Raw genomic sequence first — 20,587 nt, 5'->3', positions numbered from 1 at the left:
TGAAGTCATTGATTAAAAATGATATTTCCTGACAGAGATCTAATGTTCAATAAAGCCAGTTTATATGACTTAGTTGATGATATTAACTCTGTGTCTGGTTGTACCTGACAGTTTATGGCTTTCGTTGATTGTTTATTACTGTGTCTTATCCTTTTGGCTTTGTTCTTTCTGTCATGTATAAGCACAGAGATTTTACAACTATCTCCTATTAGGGGCCCAAGTTTTTCGTGGACATGCTCATTTCTGATAGAGTTACCATTGGGGCCCAGACTGTATCACAGAGAAGTGATTTGAAGGTCCTGATTAGGAGGAGATAAATTAGGAGGTGGTGGGGCTCTGTGGCAATTGGAAGGTGTAGCAGGGCCTCGGCCACGGGGGGTGTTGAATGGAGAAGATGTCAGAGCCATTTGGGTCCCGATCTTAAGAGTTCCTTTCATGTTATTAGAATCCAATAAAGCAAAAAGCGGGCTCAGTGGCGAGATGGGAGAGTTCTGTGCGGTCTGTGGGGTCTGAGGTGAGGGGGGTTTAACAGGGGGTCGGTCTGGGTATGGGTTTGGGGGTATAACGGGGGGGTCCACTTCTCCTGTAAATTTCGGCAGGGAGACCTTTTGTGATGACCTCTCTTTCTCAACCAACTGGCCGGTTGTCTCTGCTGGAGCTGTTGGAGGCAGCATTATCATTGTTGATGATACTCCATGTTCTCTGCTGAAGGTCGAAGCTGCTGGCGGATTATTTACTGAATAGAAGGGATTAGATGTGAGACGTCTGGCTCCTGGCTTGTTCAAACAGAAACCATCTTGCTTGAAGAGTTGTCTTTTTTCCCAAAAAATATTGAAGTTGTCGATGAAGTTCACAAATGTAGTAGCACATGTTTTTTTCAACCATTTATTAATCATCAGAAGTCTCACAAAACCTAATCTCCACAGAAGATCAGTGCAAAGGGTCCACTGAGAAACACCTTGATATTGAGACCTCCTACAATATTCAGCAGACGAGTGAAATCCTCCTTCAGTCTTTCTGATTTTTTCTTAGCCACATCATCCATGGTTCCACAGTGCATAATAAGGTTTTCTAGAGACGAGCACTTTTCTGTGATTGCAAGAATATTCTCTGAGATATCAGAGACCACACTGGTACCAATCATAACTTCTGTGTTTTTCTTGTTGCAGAAGCTTTGAATCCGTGATGATAGAAATGCAAAGGTAGCTGAAATAACCACGCGTCACCACAAAAGTATGCAGAATACCATCTATAAATGCACAACACATTGAACCTTGAAGCAGTTAGGCTACAGCAGCAGAAGTCCACAACGGGTGCTGCTCCTGGCAGATAAGGACAGGAAAGTGAGGCTATGGTTTACATGGGCTCGCTAAAAAACACGGCTGAGCTGGGGAGCCCAGCTCGCTGCCTCTCCCCGCGGGCCATTCCAGAATAGAAGAGAGCCCAGCATCTCTTGAGGAGATGGGTTCCAGAGCCCACGCTGTGCGTGGAGGTGAGCCCAACTATTTCTTGTCGATTTCTCTCAACCTCCCACACAAGCTCAGGCTCCTTTGTCCCCAGCAAGGTGACATTCCACATCCCTAGAGCCAGCCTAAGAATCCGGAGCTTGGGGCACCGTGGTCTCCACCTTCGTCCACTTTCTTTGCACCGGTCCCTCATGGTTCCCCTTGCAGGTGGTAGGCCAACTGGGGGATAGCCTCGCGTCTCTCGTTCAGGATTGGTCTGGCCGGGTCCTGCGAGGAGCAACCTGGCCCCCAGGCGCTCTCCGATGAGTCCTGACTGCAGGCCTGGCTCTAGGGTGGGACCCCGGCTCTGCCGTACCGAGCGACGTCACGTGCCTTGATTGTGTGGTCCTCATGAAGGTGTCTTGAACCGCTCTTTGTCTGACCCGTCACCCAGAGCCTGTTTGCCATGGGAGACCCTACCAGGGGCATTTGAGCCCCAGACAACATAGCCTCCAGGATAATTTGATAATTATAATACCAAAATAACCAACCAATGCCACAAATTAGACCCATCTGTCATTTCCAAATCTAGCCTAAACAAGCTGTAAAAAGTAAGGCATGGGTTGCCTATTTGATCAACCATAGTGACTTATTAACCACATTTGAACATAGCTTTTCAATACCATTTCCCTACAGGTAAACTGCAAGACAGTGTCAGCTTTTCTAGTCTTTTCAACAAAATTGTACTTTGTGGGTTAAGTCCCACCAGATGAATGATTGGATTTACACAAATTCTGATTGAAAAAGGTATGGCAGGACTTAGTTGAAAGGTTGGTGAAATGGCCTTTTAAGTGAAAAAACAATTCAGTGTTTTAAAAACACATAAATTAGTTGAAAAAAATCCAGCTGTAAAACTCAAAATCCCTTCCATTATAAAACCGTCACTGTTTGTTCGGGGTTTTGTGAAGCAAATGAATTATTTGCAGCTCATTTTGAGTCATTATAAAAACAATGGGCTGGATGTTTTTTCCCAGCATTATGCACTTCCTTGACTGACATCAACCCACAAGCCATAATTTCCTCCACTGATTAGCTCATTGTTCTTTAAGGCCGCCTTTGTTTTCAACAAACATTAAAGCTTTCAAGTTTTGGTTATGCCAGTAGAGCTCTTGCTTTTGCTGGACGGTGCAAAGAATGACACAGAAAAAGGAATTAAATCAGTCAAATCATGACTAGTCATTCTTTTCTCTTCACAAATGTTCTAATCCAGAGCCAGATGCCATTTTTGTACTAAATAATTATATGCTACTCATGAGAGAGAACCCTACCCAAGAAAATACAAACTCAGTCTTTGATCTCTAGTGGTTTTCTTCCTGTTTATTAAAACATTTCTTTGTAATTATGATGATGGCATAATAAAACATGCTTGAGTAGGTCACCACTTGTGTAAAAGTTACTCATGAAGAATTAATGTTAATTGGCCTCATAACAAAGAAAAGGATACACATTTCATTAAACCTTTTCCACCTATTTTTTTGTAGTCTGTGGTTCAAGAGTTCAAGATTTGTAGTGAAACTCTTCTGTATTCAGTATGCCAACATGTGACATCACTACACTCTTGTAATAATTAGCTCCATTATTTCATTTATTTCTGTGATCCTAAGCCATATATTGTAACAACTCAATCATTAATCTTTAGTAGTGTCAGTTTAAGAAATCAAACAGCAGTTTATGATTGTTCCCATGGATATTTGAATTAGCTTGATGTGCTGTGACTATCAAATATCATAGTTTGCATGCAAGAAATTGGCTACAATGTTAGTACATCACTTTTAATACCTGAGGTGCAGAATGATATAATTAGGGCTTTAATTATATCTTGACTTGCCAATCAGCATGCAGTGCAGCAACTCTGAATTGTCAGATGAAAGCTTTAATATTGAATAATACCATTAATGCTAGTGCCTCTTGAACACAAACATACACAAGACTTAATGGGATAATATCCAAGCAGTGGGGAGGATTAAAGAGAACTTGATAAATGCTGTCATTGTCTAAGTGCTAGTGTCCTTTTTTGGAAGACCAAAAAAAATGTCTGTCCTGAACAGACAATTATCCTACAGCACTCAATGAAGTGAAGGCAGCATATTTAACCACTTAAAGGCCGTGTATCATCAATTTCATCATCAGGTAGAGGTACGTTAGGTAACTTTTTTGTTTTGAAAGTAGAGAAAATAGGACACCATAATAAACCATCAATGCATAACGCAATGTCCACCCGAGACATAGGTAGCAAGGTCTCAAGATCAAGTGTGAGCTTATAAAATAAAAATGTAAGTGGTAATTTAGCCAGTGAGGAGAAGGAAGTCAAGATAAATTTTGCATGAAAGGAGAAGTTTGGAGACCTAACTGATTGGCAAATTCAACAACTAAAATCTTGGCATAATTCAGATTGATGGAATTTCTGACCAGCATTGTTACTCTGACATGTACAGGCGTGGGTTGATATTCCAAATCAGATCACTATATATTAGCAATGGCTGTGCAAAACATTGGCATAGTGAAGGAAGACAGCTGAAAATCAAACTTTTCTACACATAATCTCTCTGTGTTTTAAATGGTAAATGGACTGAACTTATATAGCGCTTTTCCAGTCATACAGACCACTCAAAGCGCTTTACACTAGAGCCACATTCACCCAATCGCACTCACTAACGCTCACACATTCATACACCGATACGCAGTTCGGTAGGCAACTTGAGGTTAAGTGCCTTGCCAAGGGACACATCAACATATGGCAAGAGGAAGCTGGAATCAAACCCACAACCTTCTGATTGCAAGACGACTACTCTTCCTACTGAGTCACAGTCGTTTTACCTGTTATTGTTCAACTACACAACAGTAATCCCCCATTGTTCTTTCCATAGTGAATTAAAGCTAATGCAATACATGTGGTGGTTGGAAGGGCTGTAAAAATACTGACATTCAATTTCTCATTTATTTGGCTCAGACTTTAAAAAAGCCTAGCTGAAGCTAATTATCATTGATTAACATATATGAGAAATGTTTGAAAAGAGCAGTTATTGATGTAATAATAAATAATAATTTGTCAGCAGAAATTGTATACAATCGGAGGGCACATAAAAAGTACAAACCACACTAAAACACATTTCCTTACATGAGAAACTTTAAGCTCACAAACAACAGTTGTGGTCTGACTGCCTTTTTGTGTTTCTGTTCATGAGCTTTGGGTTGATCCTTTTCTGATAGTCAATATTCCCATTGTGTCTTCATCTAAGAGGAGAAATCTGCCCTCCCTCTTCACCCATTTGCTTTTTACCGTGTATTGTGAGTCAGGGGCTGGACCAAAACACAGACAGGAATGTAGAAGCAGCATGGAGAGATGCAGTAAGTAACAGTAAAAAACCAAAAACTTACAGCACACCACGAGGAGAACAGGACATGGAGCATGGACAGAGAAACAAGCAGTATAACAGACGTATCCACTGATAAACACCAAGAACCAGTAAACCTTTATTCTGAGGGAAGAGTGGAGAATGACATTGAATGTAGGTGAGGTAATCAGAGAATAATATAGAACAGCTGAGGAAGAAGGAGAGCAGGGAGACTGAGGGAGGGACACTAATTAACACAGAGGGAGGTGAACTAACATAAAAATATCTCACCAAGAGAAAATGACTCACACTGAACTTCAGAGAAATGAACCTAAATACACAAGAACAGAACACAAGAATAAACTAAGAAGCTAAATACAAAGGGCCAAACTAATAAGGCCTAGAGAACATAAAAAACAGGGAAATGATGAAAACACAGACACAAACCAAAGACCCAAACACCTAAGGATCATAACACTTTTATAAAAAACACCAAGGTTTCCTGCACAAAAGATCTTTGTGGAAAGTGAAGGCGCTCACTTATTCCTTTCCATTTTATGAAAATGCCTTCTGCCTTTATGATTTAATATCATCCATAAAAGCTTCAAAGGCCTTTTTTGTGTCAGATATGTGTGTTTTACTCATCTGTTTTTGACAGCAATAGAAAGACCTAGGCCCGTATTCACAAAGAATCCTAAGACTGAAAGTAGCTCTTAGTGATGTCATTTTAAGAAAAATCTTAAAATTTCTCGAATTCTAAGATTTTTCTTGGGATTTTCCCTCGGAAAGATAAAAGTTATTCATGAAGCACCTTAGGCATTAAAAGAACTCCTAAGTTGAACAAATATTAAGAGTAGTGAGGAGGACTTTTAGTGAGCCTAAGAGTGTCTTAAGCAGAGAAGATGGCAGAAAGACTTAGAGAAAGGAGAGATATTCTCCATACAATGAACAACAGTGAATTAATAAAACGCTATCAGCTTGATCGCAACAGGGATCCACCCCCTTTACAATTATGATTTTATGTCTATACAAAAATAGAGATAAGGGATGAAATTAAATAGAAAGGATATTAGAAATGATATATGAATAACAGAAACAAATATAAATAACCATAAATAAAAGTGAATTAACAATGGGGGATTATTCTAAACAATATTGTTTGAATTACTTAAATATTTACAGACTGTAAAATGCTTTCAAAAAATAAAATTGAAAAAAATTAGAAAATCTTGAAAAAAAATCTATATATAAATACAAACACTAGACAAGATACAGTACACTAATCCAAGCACTATAGAAGAAAGATGTGAATGAGGCGATTAAGTATTTGTTGTATTGTACATGATGATATCAGCAGCCTAAGCCTAAATGGTCATCTACAACGCCACCCCGTCTGTAGAGAAGTTCTGTGGTGTGCTGCAATCCCACCTTTAGCTTCTGATCGCAGCAGGTACCAGCGTTGCTCCCATTCCAGGCTGGAGCTGAAACCAGAGGGAACGACGCATTGATTGCGCGGCAATGCCTGTTTGTTCGCATCGTGATCCCAGGACCAAATCTACCTTTCAACAGTCCTCTCTTCTCCACAAGCAGACTCTGGTCCTCTTTTCAGTTTGGTTTCCTCTACCTTATTTTATCCATTTTGTTTTGTAATTCTATCAAACTAAACTTCATTATATAAGAAGGAGATTGCAGTTAAATGCTGATTTTTTTTTTTTGTTTTAATATGAAATTAATTAATATCAAATAGATGCAGTATGAAAATGACCAGCATGGAGAGTAAACATAATATTAAGCAAATAAAAATAATGATGAGCATGTAAATAGGCCACGCTTAAACATTATGATGCTGTGTGACAATTATTTTAATCTTGCCAAGTTTTAACATTATGATTTACACATTTCACAATTCAGTCAAAATTCTATCATCAGTTAATATCTCTCCATTGATTACTAGGAGCGAATTTGTTTTTTTTTGTGTTTTTTTTTTTCAACAACAAATCACAGCTCTAGAAGACAGCGTCACACCTAGCAGCGGGGTCAACCACACCTCCTCACTAAGATAGGAATTTCTGTCCTCTCCTTGCTCAGAGACGCTCTCAGCAGTGAACGGAATAACTCTTAAGCTAGGATAGTCCTTGGCAGGAATTTTTAGGCTTAGAAGGAGCTCTCAGAGAGGACTGAGAACCTTTGTGAATTCGGGCCCTGATTATGATTTATGCGTTTCATACTTTTCAGGCTCCAAAGCATTATAAATTTTGCTCTTTAACATTTAGTCTGCTCCCACATTCATGGTCTGTTGCCCTGTTTTTTAACACATGACACATGATTGAGCACAGCTGAGTTTGATAGAGGTTTTATAATTTCTCAGACCATGTATTGTGTAACACCAAGTAGTCAAAAGGTTACGGTCCGCTACATAACCCCTCTGTGATGTTCAACATCCTTTGAAGTTTCCCCAACACCAACACAAAGACAGGCTCTGTGAGCTTAAGGCAGACAGTGCCTGTGAAGAGATTAAAAGAACGTATATGTCCCACTGTGAGTGTTGGACAGATAGAGATAGAGAGAATTCGCATGTTCCAGTCACAGCAGATTACTTTTTTTCTGATTTACAAGAGCTGCAGATCCAGTCTGTTTTGACATGAAGACATATTTAAGTATCTGAGCTGTGTTTAATATCTGAATGTCGAGACCTGAGGCAGAGCAATATTTATACTAATTCACCTACTGAGAGAGGCAGCAATGCATTTTGGGGGTGAGGCAATATTTAAAACCAGAAGATTGTAGGTCAGAATGAGACTAGAGCAGAAAATCTTTGGGTTTTAGCAGAACTTTGCAACTTGAAGGTCAGGTTGTATCAGTTTTGAAGTTTCACAGGGATCACTCAGCACACACAGGAAAATAAATGTGTTACCACCTAGCCTCAAAAGCTTGAAGTCATGTGATTTGACTGAGACAGCTGAGGTGTCCTCTGCAGCAACTTTCTTCGTTTGATGTAAGAGAAACAACTCCCGTGAAAGATAGAAGCCTTTAAAGTTTCACCTTTTTTCTTCGTTTTTTGTTCTACCTGAGGCCTTGAAATTGTGTTATGTAACTGTAAGTTTGCAAAGGAGGTAAGGGATTTTTAGAGGAGAAGAAAAAAGTAAAAACATGAGCAAAGTGTACATTTTCTAAACAGAGTAGCACATATTGGACATCTTCAATAAGGCATTGCTTGTGGGATGAAAAATAGCAGAAGAGAATTAAAGACAGATATTTTAGTCCAGAGTTTAGAGGAATGGATAACTGCTTGTCCAATTTGTCCCCTAGTTTTGACATTCATTTGTTTTCTATAACCACTTACACCTTGCAGGGCTTTTTTCCAGAGGTAGGTGGGTGAGAAGTGGGGTACACCTTAAACAGATCACCAGTTTAAAAAGAAATAAAATTAAAATAAAAAAGGTCACACAGGTCAACAGTCCATCACAAGGGAACACAGACACATGCAGTACACTGCAAAAATATTTATATCCGTTGAACCTTTCGACATTTTGTCAGTTTACAACCACACAGTTTAATGTACTGTATTGCAACTTTCTTTATGAATAAAAATCTGAAATGTTCGACATGCATTTTCAATTGGATTTAGGTCTGGACTTTATCTAGTGTAGGCAAAGTCCACCTAGTATATGAAAATGCTTTGCTCTAAACTATTTTAGGCTCTTTATTTTAAGCTCTGGTTGAATGTTTAGCGTCATTGTCCTGCTGGAAGGTGACGAGTTGTCATCCAGGATCTACTTGTATTTTGCTCCGTCCAGGTGTTTCTGCTGAAACCACATTTCATGGTGTGTTCACAAGGTTAATTTACCCCAGCAAATAACCTTTGTCATGTAGGCTAAAAGGTTTAGCATTGGCCTCTTGGCTACTTATCTGACTAATGCCCTTCTTGTCTGACCATCCAGTTTAGGTGGACAGCCACCTCTTGGTAGGTTTGCAGTTGTATCACATTTTTTCCATTTTCAGATGATGAATTGAACAGTGCTTGGTGAGATTTTTAAAGCTTAGGATATTGATTTAAATATCTGATCAACTTTATCCCCAACCTGTCCAATGTGTTTCTTGGTCTTCATGATGCCGTTTGTTCTCTAACAAACCTCTGAGGCTTTCATAGAACAACTTCATTTATACTAAGATTCAGTGATGCACAGGTGGACTCCATTTAAAAACTGGTTCCATTCTGAAAGCAATTTGCTGCTATGAATGTAATTCATAAGGCTAAAATAAATCCACATCACTCTATTTGGTTTTTTGGTTTATACAACATTTTACAAACATCCATCCTTTTCAAGTTTTGCATTACTTTGTGTTGGCCTCTCACATAAAATTCATTGAAGTATGTGGTTGTAACCACATGAAATATGGCCAAATTTAGGGTGTGCCAATACTTTTCAAGGTAGAAACCAACAGCCACTCACTCACAGATTTATACCTAGCCATATTTCAGTATCTTCATTAAACCCAACTTGCATTTTTTGAGCTGTTGAAGGAATATTAAAAGGTAAATCCAAATGCCCAGCTCAAGTAACTTAAAAAAATCTGAGTAAGACGGAGATGAATGACGTATTTACATTTAACAAGGATTAAGGAACCAGAGAGATTCGGCCAGACTGTATGTTTACACTTTCATTTTCCAGTTGGCTTTTGGAGATTTCTGTGGTTTCTTGCCTCAAGTGAGTATTGAATTCTTCCAGCATTGCTTCTTTGTTAGCTGAAATATTTAACCCAACTGCTCTCATAAGGCACCCACCACCACTGTAACCACTATCCTTTCTGCCAAAGGATGATAACTCATAAAGACCACATGGTTGTAATTACAGCTTTCCTTGTTTCCACTGAGGAAAACTCTTTCCAAACTGAAGTACTGTACTATGATAGAAAACAGTCTTGCTCAAGGAAGTGAAAAGTTGTAGAAAACTATAAAAAAGAAGATCTGAGAACAGAAAGTCAACAAAATGAAACATAGTGGTGAAGTATTTTTTTTCTGTCTCAGATGTTAATGCATGAGACGGGAAGCAGATATTTGACCCTACAGGTAGGCCATTTGGTCACACGAGTTCTCGGCGTAACACTTGTGAAACCCCAATGCTTCACCGCAGTTAACACTCATCACTTCTCACACCATTTATAGAGCAAGGCACATCCCTTCTGTTGAAAGAAAGGGTTCTAAAATCTTTATTTTGATTCCAAATTAAGGATGGAAAACCTGCATGTCGTCAAACGTCTCCTGATAAATCAGAAGTTTTAGTTTTACGATAAATAATCACAAAACATTTTACTTCTTTTTTCTTTCTTATCCAGGTTGAAAGTTCACACTCAGACTAAAGAATTTCCCTGTGATTTATTTCAGCCTTTTAAACAGCTTTTAAAGTCATGTTGGAGGACTGATGAAGTAATTCTGAAGTGAGGATTATGGATGTTGGTTTAACAGTCTGGACTTCAGTTTATCTGACTATCTCTGTGTGTCTGTTTTGTGTCTTGCTGAGGATACACAGTAGACATTCTGACACAGCCAAGTAAAAAACAACCAAAAAAATTATCCATGTCCGGGTTTTAACACACTACAGCATACAACTTGATTTAAGCACCTTTTCTTTTTTATACTAAACTGATATTATAAATGGAAATGCAGATGTGTAGGTAAATACTTTAGGCTGCTAAAATGTGTCATGAAATCAGATAAAACCTTTAACCTGCTTATTTAATACAAATATATTCCCTTAAACTTAACTTTAAAATGCCATTTTACAAAATGAGTTCCTAACACCTGAGCAATTAAGACTCAAAGGTCTCAAGAGCTGGAAGAATTAAGAGTATAAAAAAACACATAAGTGGAGATTACATGTTACTGTTCGAGCAGAAACTCTGTAGTTTTAAAAATGTTTTCCAGTTTAAATGAAACAGAAAATATGCTGACTCACTGCAAAGATTGCCTGCTGATCTTCAGGAGCTCCTTTCTTTGTCTTTGACAAAGAAATCAAAACAACCTCCAAACTACCAGAGACACTCTTAGAACGACTAACGTGTATTTCCGGTCCAACTAAATTACGTGTGGATTTGGTTTTAATTTACTATCCCACTTACTTCTTTAAACTTAAATTATAAACTGATATTCTGACAATTTATCTTTCGTGATGAGTTTCAGGTCTTTGAGGTTGGAAGGCCTCCTTGCCACCTTTGTAATATTTTGCTCCCTCCACAGATTCTCTATCAGAATTAAGACTCTGGCTGAGCCACTCCAAAATGTTAATAGTACTTCCAGTCAGGAGAAACATGTTTGATTACTTAAGATTACCTAAACCCTAAATCTGCCAGCGGAATGAATAACTTTGGCCGTAACTGTACATGCAGTGCCTTCAACATTTATTGGGAACCTTGATAAAGATGTGTAAAAAAAAACTTAAAATACATATATTCATATTTCCGTACCATCATCTCACACTGAAAATCTCGCACTGAAAGGTTTGCTGGGGCATTGAATTTTAGAGGCAATTTTTGGTCTCACAAGACAAACTAGCATTACTGTTCAAATTTTTGCCCTTACTGTAGATTTGTGCGAGGTAAGGAAGCCATTTCCTTTTATCAAGCCAGATTTGCCTTTTGTTGAATGGCATGTTATCTTGTTTTTCCCATTTTGAGGAGTGACTATGAGGAATTGTGCCCTTGAGTCACATTATATTTATACAGCCCAGGAAAACTAAAAGTAACACTGATCAACTGAAAAAGGTACACATAGAAAATAGCCCCAGTTGCATTTATTTTATAGGTGGCCTCGTTCAGATTTTTTTCCACACTGAAAAACTACGCTGCAATAAAAAAGGGTGGCTTTCCCTTTGTTAGTGTGAGATTGTTTTATTACATTAAAATATTTTTTTATTGTAATGTATTTTGTATATCTGCACCAGGGTTGGCAAAAATTAGGAGGCACTTTAAGGTCTATCCAGCTAACAACTGTGTTTTCCAAGGCAACCTAAATCTTTACACGGTTTTGTACCATTATTGCAACACAAACTGTGTTTCTGGTTGATGTAGAAGAGAGTTTCTCAAAGAAAAAAACAAAACAAATGTTTGTGGTTCCCTCAGTAGCAGCATTTTAAAGGAGTGCAGCCGGATCATTCTCCGGTGCCAACAAAACGCTGTGGAGATGTATCTGGCTAAGTAGCACAAAACAACTTTAATATATTACTTTTTCTATTTTTGTTTTTCCTGAAGCACTTTTTCCTTTTTTATACAGGCAGCAGCTTAGTTTTTAGTTGAGTATACATTTCTTTTACTGTCTTAAAATATGCATAAATGCCAAACTTTGCAACATTTTTAAACCATATTATTATTGGCAAAATTCAGGGGTATATTAACCTAATTTGTGCCTTTAAAAAATATGTTTGTGAATATGCTGGGATTTGAATATTTGAAGCATTACCTTAGTTTTTTTTAATGTGAAGATAATAAATGTATATTGTGGTGATACACCAATCACTTTGTCCTTGTTTGAAATGGTCCATTATTCTTGTGATTGGCTAAGATCTGATCGACAGGTCAAATAATGAAATATTTGAGTTTCTTTTCCTGGTTAATAAATGCATCAAATAAGAAACAACAAACAGTTGTTCTTTAATCTACTGCAGCTTTCCATATTGCAGTGATCTGTTAGACAGACGGGTTCGGCATGCGCTTTCTTCTGAAACTGACCATCCGTCCGTCCATCCAGATATTTTGAGAAATATATGTCCCCTTATTTATGTTTTCATAAATAGATTAATGCTTCCACAAGTTGCAAACAGTCTTTTTAAAAATATGCTGTCACAGTCCAGGTTTGACCAGACTATTTATTTTACTTTGCACCCTGTTCTTAATCTGAGGTTGTCTTAAGGCTATAAACACACTTTCTGCGTGTTTTCTAAATCAAAGTTTCATACATGTTTTTTTTTTTTAAACATCTGTTCAGAGTAGGATAACTTAGTTTAGATCTGACTAGGTGAGGTATTCAGGATTTAAATGTAGAGATGGTCAAATGCAGTCCAGATTCCCCTCACAGAAACTTGTACTTGTTGTCTCCTGCTTGATCCGGATCTGGGTCACAGGGGCAGCAGATTTTGTAGAGACGCCCAGACTTCCCTCTCCCCAGACACCTCCTCCAGCTCCTCCCAGGGGAGCCCAAGGCATTCCCAGGCCAGCTGAGAGACATAGTCCCTCCAGTTTGTCCTGGACCATTCCCTGGGCCTCCTCCTGGTGAGATGTGCCTGGAACACCTCCCGGGGGAGGGCTCTATGTTTCCAACCTCCCCCAGAATCTGCTCAAAGCTCTCCCGGAGATGGGAGCTGAATACATCCCTGGCCGACGGCTCCGCCAGATGTTCCCAGCAGACCCTCACTATACAATTGGGCCTGCCAAGTCTTCCTCCACTTCCAGCAGATCCAACTCATCACCAGGTGGTGATCAATGGACAGCTCAGTTCCTCTCTTCACCCCAGACATTCGGCTGAAGTTCGATCATCAACCTCCTGCCTAGGGTGTCCTGGTGCCAAGTGCACTGATGAACAACCTTATGCTTGGTATGCTTACATGGTGCTCATTATGAACAATCCATGACTGGCCCAAGTCCATTAATGAAACACCACTTGGGTTCAGATCGGGGAGGTCATTCCCCCCAATCACACCCCTCCAGGTGTCAATGTCGTCCCATGTGGGCATTGAAGTCCCCCAGCAGAATGACGGAGTCCCCGAGAGGGGCACCATCCGGCACCTCCGACAGGGACACCAAGAAGGCTGTACTCCACACCACTGCTCGGGCCATAGGCCGAAACAATGGTCAGAGACATCTCCCAACCCAAAGACGCAGCGATGCGACAGCTGAGCTGGGGTGCAACAAGCACACCCACCCTGCTTGCGGCTTCACCTCGCGCCACACTCCAGAGAAGAAAGAGTCCAGCCTCTCTCGAGTAGCTGGGTTCCAGAGCCCATGCTGTGCGTTGAGCTGAGCCTGACAATTTCTAGCTGATATCTCTCGACCTCCCACACAAGCTCAGGCTCTTCCCCCGCCAGAGTGGTGACATTGCATGTCCCTAGAGCCAGCCTAAGCATCTGGAGATCGGGTCATTAAGGTCTTCACCTTCGTCCGCTGTCCCATCCTCTTTGCACTGGTCCCTCATGGTTCCCCCTGCAGGTGGTGGGTCCACCAGGGAATGGCCTTGTGTCTTTCATTCAGGCTTGGCCCGGCCAGGTCCCGCAAGGAGCAACCCGGCCACCAAGTGCTAACCGACATGTCCCGACCCCAGGCCTGACTCCAGGGTGGGTCCCTGGCTCCGCCGTACCAGGCGACTTAACGTGCCTCATTGTAATAGTCCTCATAAAGGTGTCTGAACTGCTCTATTTCTGACCTGTCACCGAGAGCCTGTTTGCCATGGGAGCATCAATCATATTTTCTTACAATGCTTAAACTGTGTACTAAACAAAAGGGTACAACCAACAATGAAAACTTACTTTTATGTGCTTGAGTGTTTGTAGTGCTCCAGGCCTTGGTGCCCTGGGTGGAGAGTCATATTCCTCATATCAAAAAACCAACCCTGAATGTTTCAAAGTTTCTTGTCAACTTGTACAGGAATCTAATGTCATATTTGATTCTGCTTTACAGCAAACACCATGTTAATCCTACTTTCCAGCTATTACAAGAATTCACTGCTTTTTTTATTACATTTTATTAAATGATCTTTTATTTTCCTGTATCTCAGTGTGTCCGTTCCAGCCTAGGAGAATAATTCTTTGATGAAACCACAATGATAAAGCTCATTGAATTTAGTGCCTAATCAAAGGCTTTTGAATGTATTCTCTAGGATTCATGAGATTGGGTTTAAGCTTTATGAAAAGTCTAACATTTACATTTGTGAAAAGAAAAGGGTTTGAGTAATTCATGCTACTTTATCTGCTCTCAAATTTTCATAATTTTACCAGGAGGTTTTCTGAGGGTTTAAAATGGGAATCCTAATCACCCCTGAAAAACATCCTTAGTGTGACATTGTATCTTTGGAAAATGTCCACACAAATTTCCACACCTGAAGCTACCATTTGCATCCATTATGAAAAGTAGATTCTCATAATAGGATAAATCTTCCTTCATTTGCATATTTAATAAAGTGATTGAGACCTTTAATCCTGTTCTATCCTCCCAGAACATACATTTTAATCTTTTCTTTTTCCAGGTTTTCTTTGTTAGATTGCATCTGACTGTTTTTTTCTGGCACAAAAGTCAATCTTTTAGTCCTTTTGAGTCTGACTTCTATTTCTGAATGTCCCTCTGCAGGTGTGATCCGTGAGAGCTACCAGAAGGGTCGGGACCAGCTCGTTCCTGTGACCCTGTTGGCCATAGCTGTCATCTTGGCATTTGCCATGGGTGCCATCTTCTCAGGTCTCATTGTCTACTGCGTCTGTGACCACCGGCGGCGAGATCTGGACCTGACGGGTCGCAAAGAGAAGGAGAGTCTCCACCTTCACTCCCGCCGTGGGTCGATGAACAGTGTGACCAAGCTGACTGGTCTGTTTGAGACCCAGGCCAAAGATGGCCGCCCGGAGGCAATCCTCACCCCTTTGATGCACAATGGGCGACTAACGTCGAATGCCAAGATGCTGATAAAAGCTGACCAGCACCACCTGGACCTTGCTGCTCTGCCAACGCCTGAATCCACGCCAATGCAACCACGCCGTAAACCCAGCCGTGGAAGCCGTGAGTGGGAAAGAAACCAGAACCTCATCAATGCTTGTACCAAGGACATGCCGCCTATAGGGTCACCTGTCATCTCCACAGACCTGCCCCTGAGGGCTTCACCTGGGCACATCCCCAGCGTGGTCGTTTTGCCTCTGCCACAACATCAGCACCAGCTTCAACCTCATCTGCAACAGTCCTACCAACATGAGTACGTGGAGCAGCCCCATCACAGCGACCTGAGTATGGCCCACGGCGTCATGGATGACCAAGGCGCCACCTTGGAATACAAGACAGGAAAGAGCCACATGATGGATCCTGATGGGATGCTGCCACCTCGTGTTCCCCAGCGTGAGGCGTCCCTCACCGTCCCTCCCGCTGTCCCACAGATGGGCAAACGTCTGGAGGTCCACTCATCGGTATACGGCCTCCGGAAAGGATCGGCGTCTTCTGCTTCTGGATCTTCGGCCCTCAGGAAGCACAACACCAACTCATCCAACTCCTCCCATTTGTCGAGACATCACAGCTTCCGTGTGGAGACCCCGCCTCCCGCACCCCAGAGGGTGGACTCCATACAAATGACAACGCAAGGCATATCGCTGTCTCGGCAGCCTGGAATGATCACTTACGGCTCGCTGCCTCGAACAGGGAGCAAACACCTCAAACCTGACGTCCCCCCGAAGCCCTCTGTAGTCTCTCTCTCAACGAAAACAAAGTCCAGTGACTCCGGCACATAGTCAGCTCATAACCCCATTAAACCAGACTGAACGGGCAGAAGCGAAAGGTGTTTTCAGACAGAAATAAGAAACAGGGAATATTGTACAACCTTCATTTGTTTCAGTGCATTTGTTTGTTTTTGGTGGAAATTCACAGATTTTTTTTGAATAGAACAATTTGCTTTTATATAAATATGTAAATATCCAGTGGATGTTGTCTGTCGTTGAGCTCAGATCAGCTCCCAGTTTATCTGTAAACACAAAGAGGAAGTACTGCTGAAAGAGGAAGTGAAGCCAGTCCCGATTTTTCACATATTGGCACCCTGTAGCATTCAAGATGGTGGCTATCCTGTTTGTAGCCTCTGGGATTTGACTTTAAATACATTATTGTGCCGATTGAAGTGCATAGTGAGTGTGCAGGGGTCAGTAGATAGAGAATAATCAATGTACAGAAGCACTCAGAGAGACTGGCTTCAGACTGAGTCCTTTTGGAAACTGTGAAAAGAGTCTCAGTGTTACAGCAATCAAGACCTGCTTGGGTTCTGCTCAAAGCCCAGCTGGAAGAATCTTCTACTGTACTGAACAATACGTGACTGTTAATACTAATAGCCTGTTGTATTTATTTTTATTAAGTGCTTTAAAAGAACAAACTGACTTTCTAGGCTTTGACAGAGAGAGAAGACAAAGAAGACGTCTTTTAATAGTAATTAATCAAGTGAGGAAAACAAAATATTTAAAGTCATTAAACTGGAGCCAGTAGAACTTTTCTTGTAGACTTAAAAAAAGGTCTTACTGCGTGCTCAGTGGGACCTGCAGCTTCATATACGACAAAGAGGAGGAGATATTTATTTAAACTGTGCCAGACCAGAATTTTACCTTTACAGACCAGAGATTCCATTGTTTTTGACCAATTGAGAAGAAAAAAAGATTTATAAAAATCTTCCCTTTTCACTCCTCTGACGAGCACCCCAAACCCCTCCTTCTCCAATCAGCACTGTGGTTTTTTTTTCGTCTGAGTCCAAAACATTCGTCCTGATTAGCTCACTGTTGCATGTTACACATAAAAAAGAAGCACTGCAACAACAGTACAGGAATCAGCATTCAAAATGAAGCTAAACGTTGGGACAGAGAGACGTCGATCCATCGCGGCGTCACATGGACAAGCAGGCAGAAAAAATACTGAAAAAAACGAAAGCAACTTAAAAAAAACTTTTTTTATCGTCTGCTTATTTTTCCACATGTAAATTTGTGCCTTACACCCTAAAGTAGTGACAATGCTTTTCTTCAATAGTAACTTTGTGTCTGTGTTGTATTCCTTTTTATTTTGATTTTCTTATGTCATATTTCTCTTGTTTGATAAAAATGCAGTTAAAGAATGTAGGTGTTATTGTTGTAATTCTGGTCCCTTAGACATTAACACAGTTAACAGGTCAGACAGAGAAGAGGAAGGAGAGATCAGTTTATGCTTTTCTTACCCTTTCTGCACACATACACACATATTTGTGGTTCACTTCTGACTGTGCCATTAACACGCTTCAAGCAGCCCTTCATGTCATGTTGGCATTGTCTACAATTTCATTTTTTTAATACACGTTAAACATCCTGGTGTTTGTTTATACTTGTTTATGTTGTTTGGTGTGATTACCAGAACATTTAAGATTTGTTACTCGTTGAGAAGACCAAGGTAGCTTTCTGGTGCATTGTAATAATAATGCAATAACAGCATCACAACAAGCTATTGGTATGAGATACAACGGGCCCCCAGTGAGCCAACACAGCTCACTGCTCCTTATAAGCATTAATTTCTTAGGCAGTTTCATAAACAGGCTGGTTCCTGTGAGAAAAGCTTGGATTTTAAAACAATAGTGCAAACGTTTCTCTATTTAACCCCGTTTTTTGTAAGAAAACTATTTGAAAAATCCTACTGTTGCTTTTTTATTTTGCTTCACTGACTCTTCTTATACAAGGCCTGAGAGTATGACTTATATGACCTCTGCTGTTTCCTTTGATCACCCCTCACCGAAACACTTAAATCAGTGGAGCACTGTCCTAGAGTTGTATGTGTAGATAGGTCAAACTTTTCTTCACCAAATCTTTTTTCCTGTTTCTCAATGGAGGAAAGCCAACAATGTCTCTATACACAGCTAAATTAAGAGAAATATTTAGAGTCTATGAATGGGTTTATTTTTTTTTCATGTGTTGTCTATATGCTTGCAGGATTTGGTTGCAAAATTAGGTGACAATATCTTTAAAGCATGAGCCAGAACAAAGTTTCTATATCAAAACATGTTTACGGTTTTTCCAGGAAATACAGTGTCAGGCCACATTTTTGGCACCCCTGTTTAAAACCAAAATCATGTGTAAAAAGGAACCTTTAAATTAAATAAGATTTTATTGCAATAGCACGATCTCACATGGCACAAAAAACAATCACCAGGGCTAATACTGTGTACAACCTCCTTTTGCCACTAGTCTTCTATAACGTTTAACAAAGTTGGAGCATACAGAGACAGAGTCTCTGACCATTCCTCTTCCCACAGTATCCTAAGATCATCCAGAGTCCTAGGTCTTCTCTTATCGATGCGACACAGGTCCAATTTTGTGTCTGTTGGACCATTTCTGTGTTGATTTGGCCTCATGTCTTGGACCTTTATCCTGCATAACAAATTCAGGTAATTTCCACTATATTTTTATGTAACGTGTTGTTTTAAATTGTTTTAAAATGTAACTTGCCCACAGCATCAAACATCTTCCAGTTTCCCTAACAGTGGACATGAGGTACTTTTCTCTTTGCTATTCTGTAAGAGTGAGCTTTGAATATGTATTTTTTACCCCCCTTCCTTCCAGCCTACCATAATGGCAAGATAAATATGGGTTACCATCCTGCATTGTTTGTCACAGTTCCAGTTGTTTTAAGCTTTTCAAGCATGTCTATGTCTGCAAAGATAGAAAGGTTAGGCAAGTAATTCTTGTGACTTAAGATCAATACACATTTGCATTTCTTGAAAGGCATGTTCTCTTGTCTTTCCCTTTTTTGAAGGACTCTGTGTAAAATCATATTACTTGTCCGCAGAAACCTAAAGTCATGGATGCTCATGAAAGTAAAACACACATAAGAAATACCAATAATTGTGCCACTGGTGATTTTGTTACAAGCAATTATTTCCAAAAATTTAATTTTTTTTACCACTGAATTGTGCTGAAATTAAAGGTTGGATTTTTCAGAATTGTTTTATTATGAGGTCATGTTACTACAATAGAATATGATTTTTTTTTCAAATACTTTTACACATTACCAGCTGTGGCAATGAATGTGTGTAAGTGGCCCAAGTATGAAAGGTTTCATCCCCAACAGTAATTGGATACATGCACATCGCATTTTCCCCCAAACTCCAAATGTGGTAACAAGCGTTTTTCGCAAGCCTAGAATATAAAACTGACAACTGGTTCATAGGTGTTCTGATTCATGAATCTTCATGTCCACACAGGTCGAGGATATCACATCCTTTCTAGTTGGGAGGGTTAAAAGTCCACTTTTGCGTAGACAGAGGAATCTGTGGGTGTGTTTATTGTGAGCATCAAGCATTTAGATGTCAGAGCAGGACTCGAGGATTTTTCTACAGGCTGGATTAGGACTGACTGTGTCGGCTGCTGTGGACAGTGAGGTTCTTTAGTGTGTGCCTTTTTTGTCTTTCACCCTTGTTATAATTCACTGCTGTTAGATGCAAATCAACTCTTGTTGACTTTCTAAACTTTTGAACTTTGTAAGCTTGTAAGATATTGTGACGTCACAAAGTTTTTTGCCCTACTCTCTCCACTTCCTTAACATCTGATTCACAGCTTAATGTATGTTGTAAAGGAAAAAAAAACTCTTTAATTTAATGCAAAATGTAATGAAAAAAAGGAAATAAAATTCTTGTCATGAAGACTGATTTGTCCTTGTGTTTTTCACTTGTTTCTTTGCCAGAGGCTGTTATCTTTTCATTTGACTTTAGTTACCCTCAGCGCAACATCAAAATGAAGATCTGGTTTTACGCAGGCTCTGAAGTCTTTGTAGTTGGGGAAACTTTTGAAGGAAAACATTTTTCTGACCTTTCATGACCTTCAGGTAATCTTTCTTTGTAAAACCATCAACCCCATGAAATCTGAGGAAACATTATATAAGTTGTGCCTCAGATATAAAACAAGTCTCTGTGGATTAAAGGGGACATGCGCTGTTTAATTTTTTCCTCTACATAAAGTGGAACTGCAATGCTTTGGTCTGAGTTCCTTGTTATTGTAGTCTCACAGGCTCCTCTTT

The 20,587-nt window shown here is 40.0% G+C and overlaps 1 protein-coding gene across 4 annotated transcripts in view; it reads left to right on the top strand.

Annotated features, from left to right (window-relative positions):
* sema6a (sema domain, transmembrane domain (TM), and cytoplasmic domain, (semaphorin) 6A) overlaps positions 1-20,215 on the top strand; it is a 169,246-nt gene extending 149,031 nt beyond the window's left edge. For all 4 annotated transcript variants that reach the window (XM_047381384.1, XM_047381383.1, XM_047381386.1 and 1 more), the window contains one exon: positions 15,173-20,215. In XM_047381384.1, coding sequence (XP_047237340.1) covers positions 15,173-16,308 — 1,136 coding nt within the window. In that variant the 3' untranslated portion in view covers positions 16,309-20,215. The remainder of the gene's footprint in view (positions 1-15,172) is intronic.
* The last annotated feature ends 372 nt before the right edge of the window (positions 20,216-20,587 follow it).

The sequence above is a fragment of the Girardinichthys multiradiatus genome, chromosome 12 (genome assembly GCF_021462225.1).
Source record: "Girardinichthys multiradiatus isolate DD_20200921_A chromosome 12, DD_fGirMul_XY1, whole genome shotgun sequence".
Classification (NCBI taxonomy): Eukaryota; Metazoa; Chordata; class Actinopteri; order Cyprinodontiformes; family Goodeidae; genus Girardinichthys; species Girardinichthys multiradiatus.
This window is presented reverse-complemented; position numbering and strand designations above follow the sequence as displayed.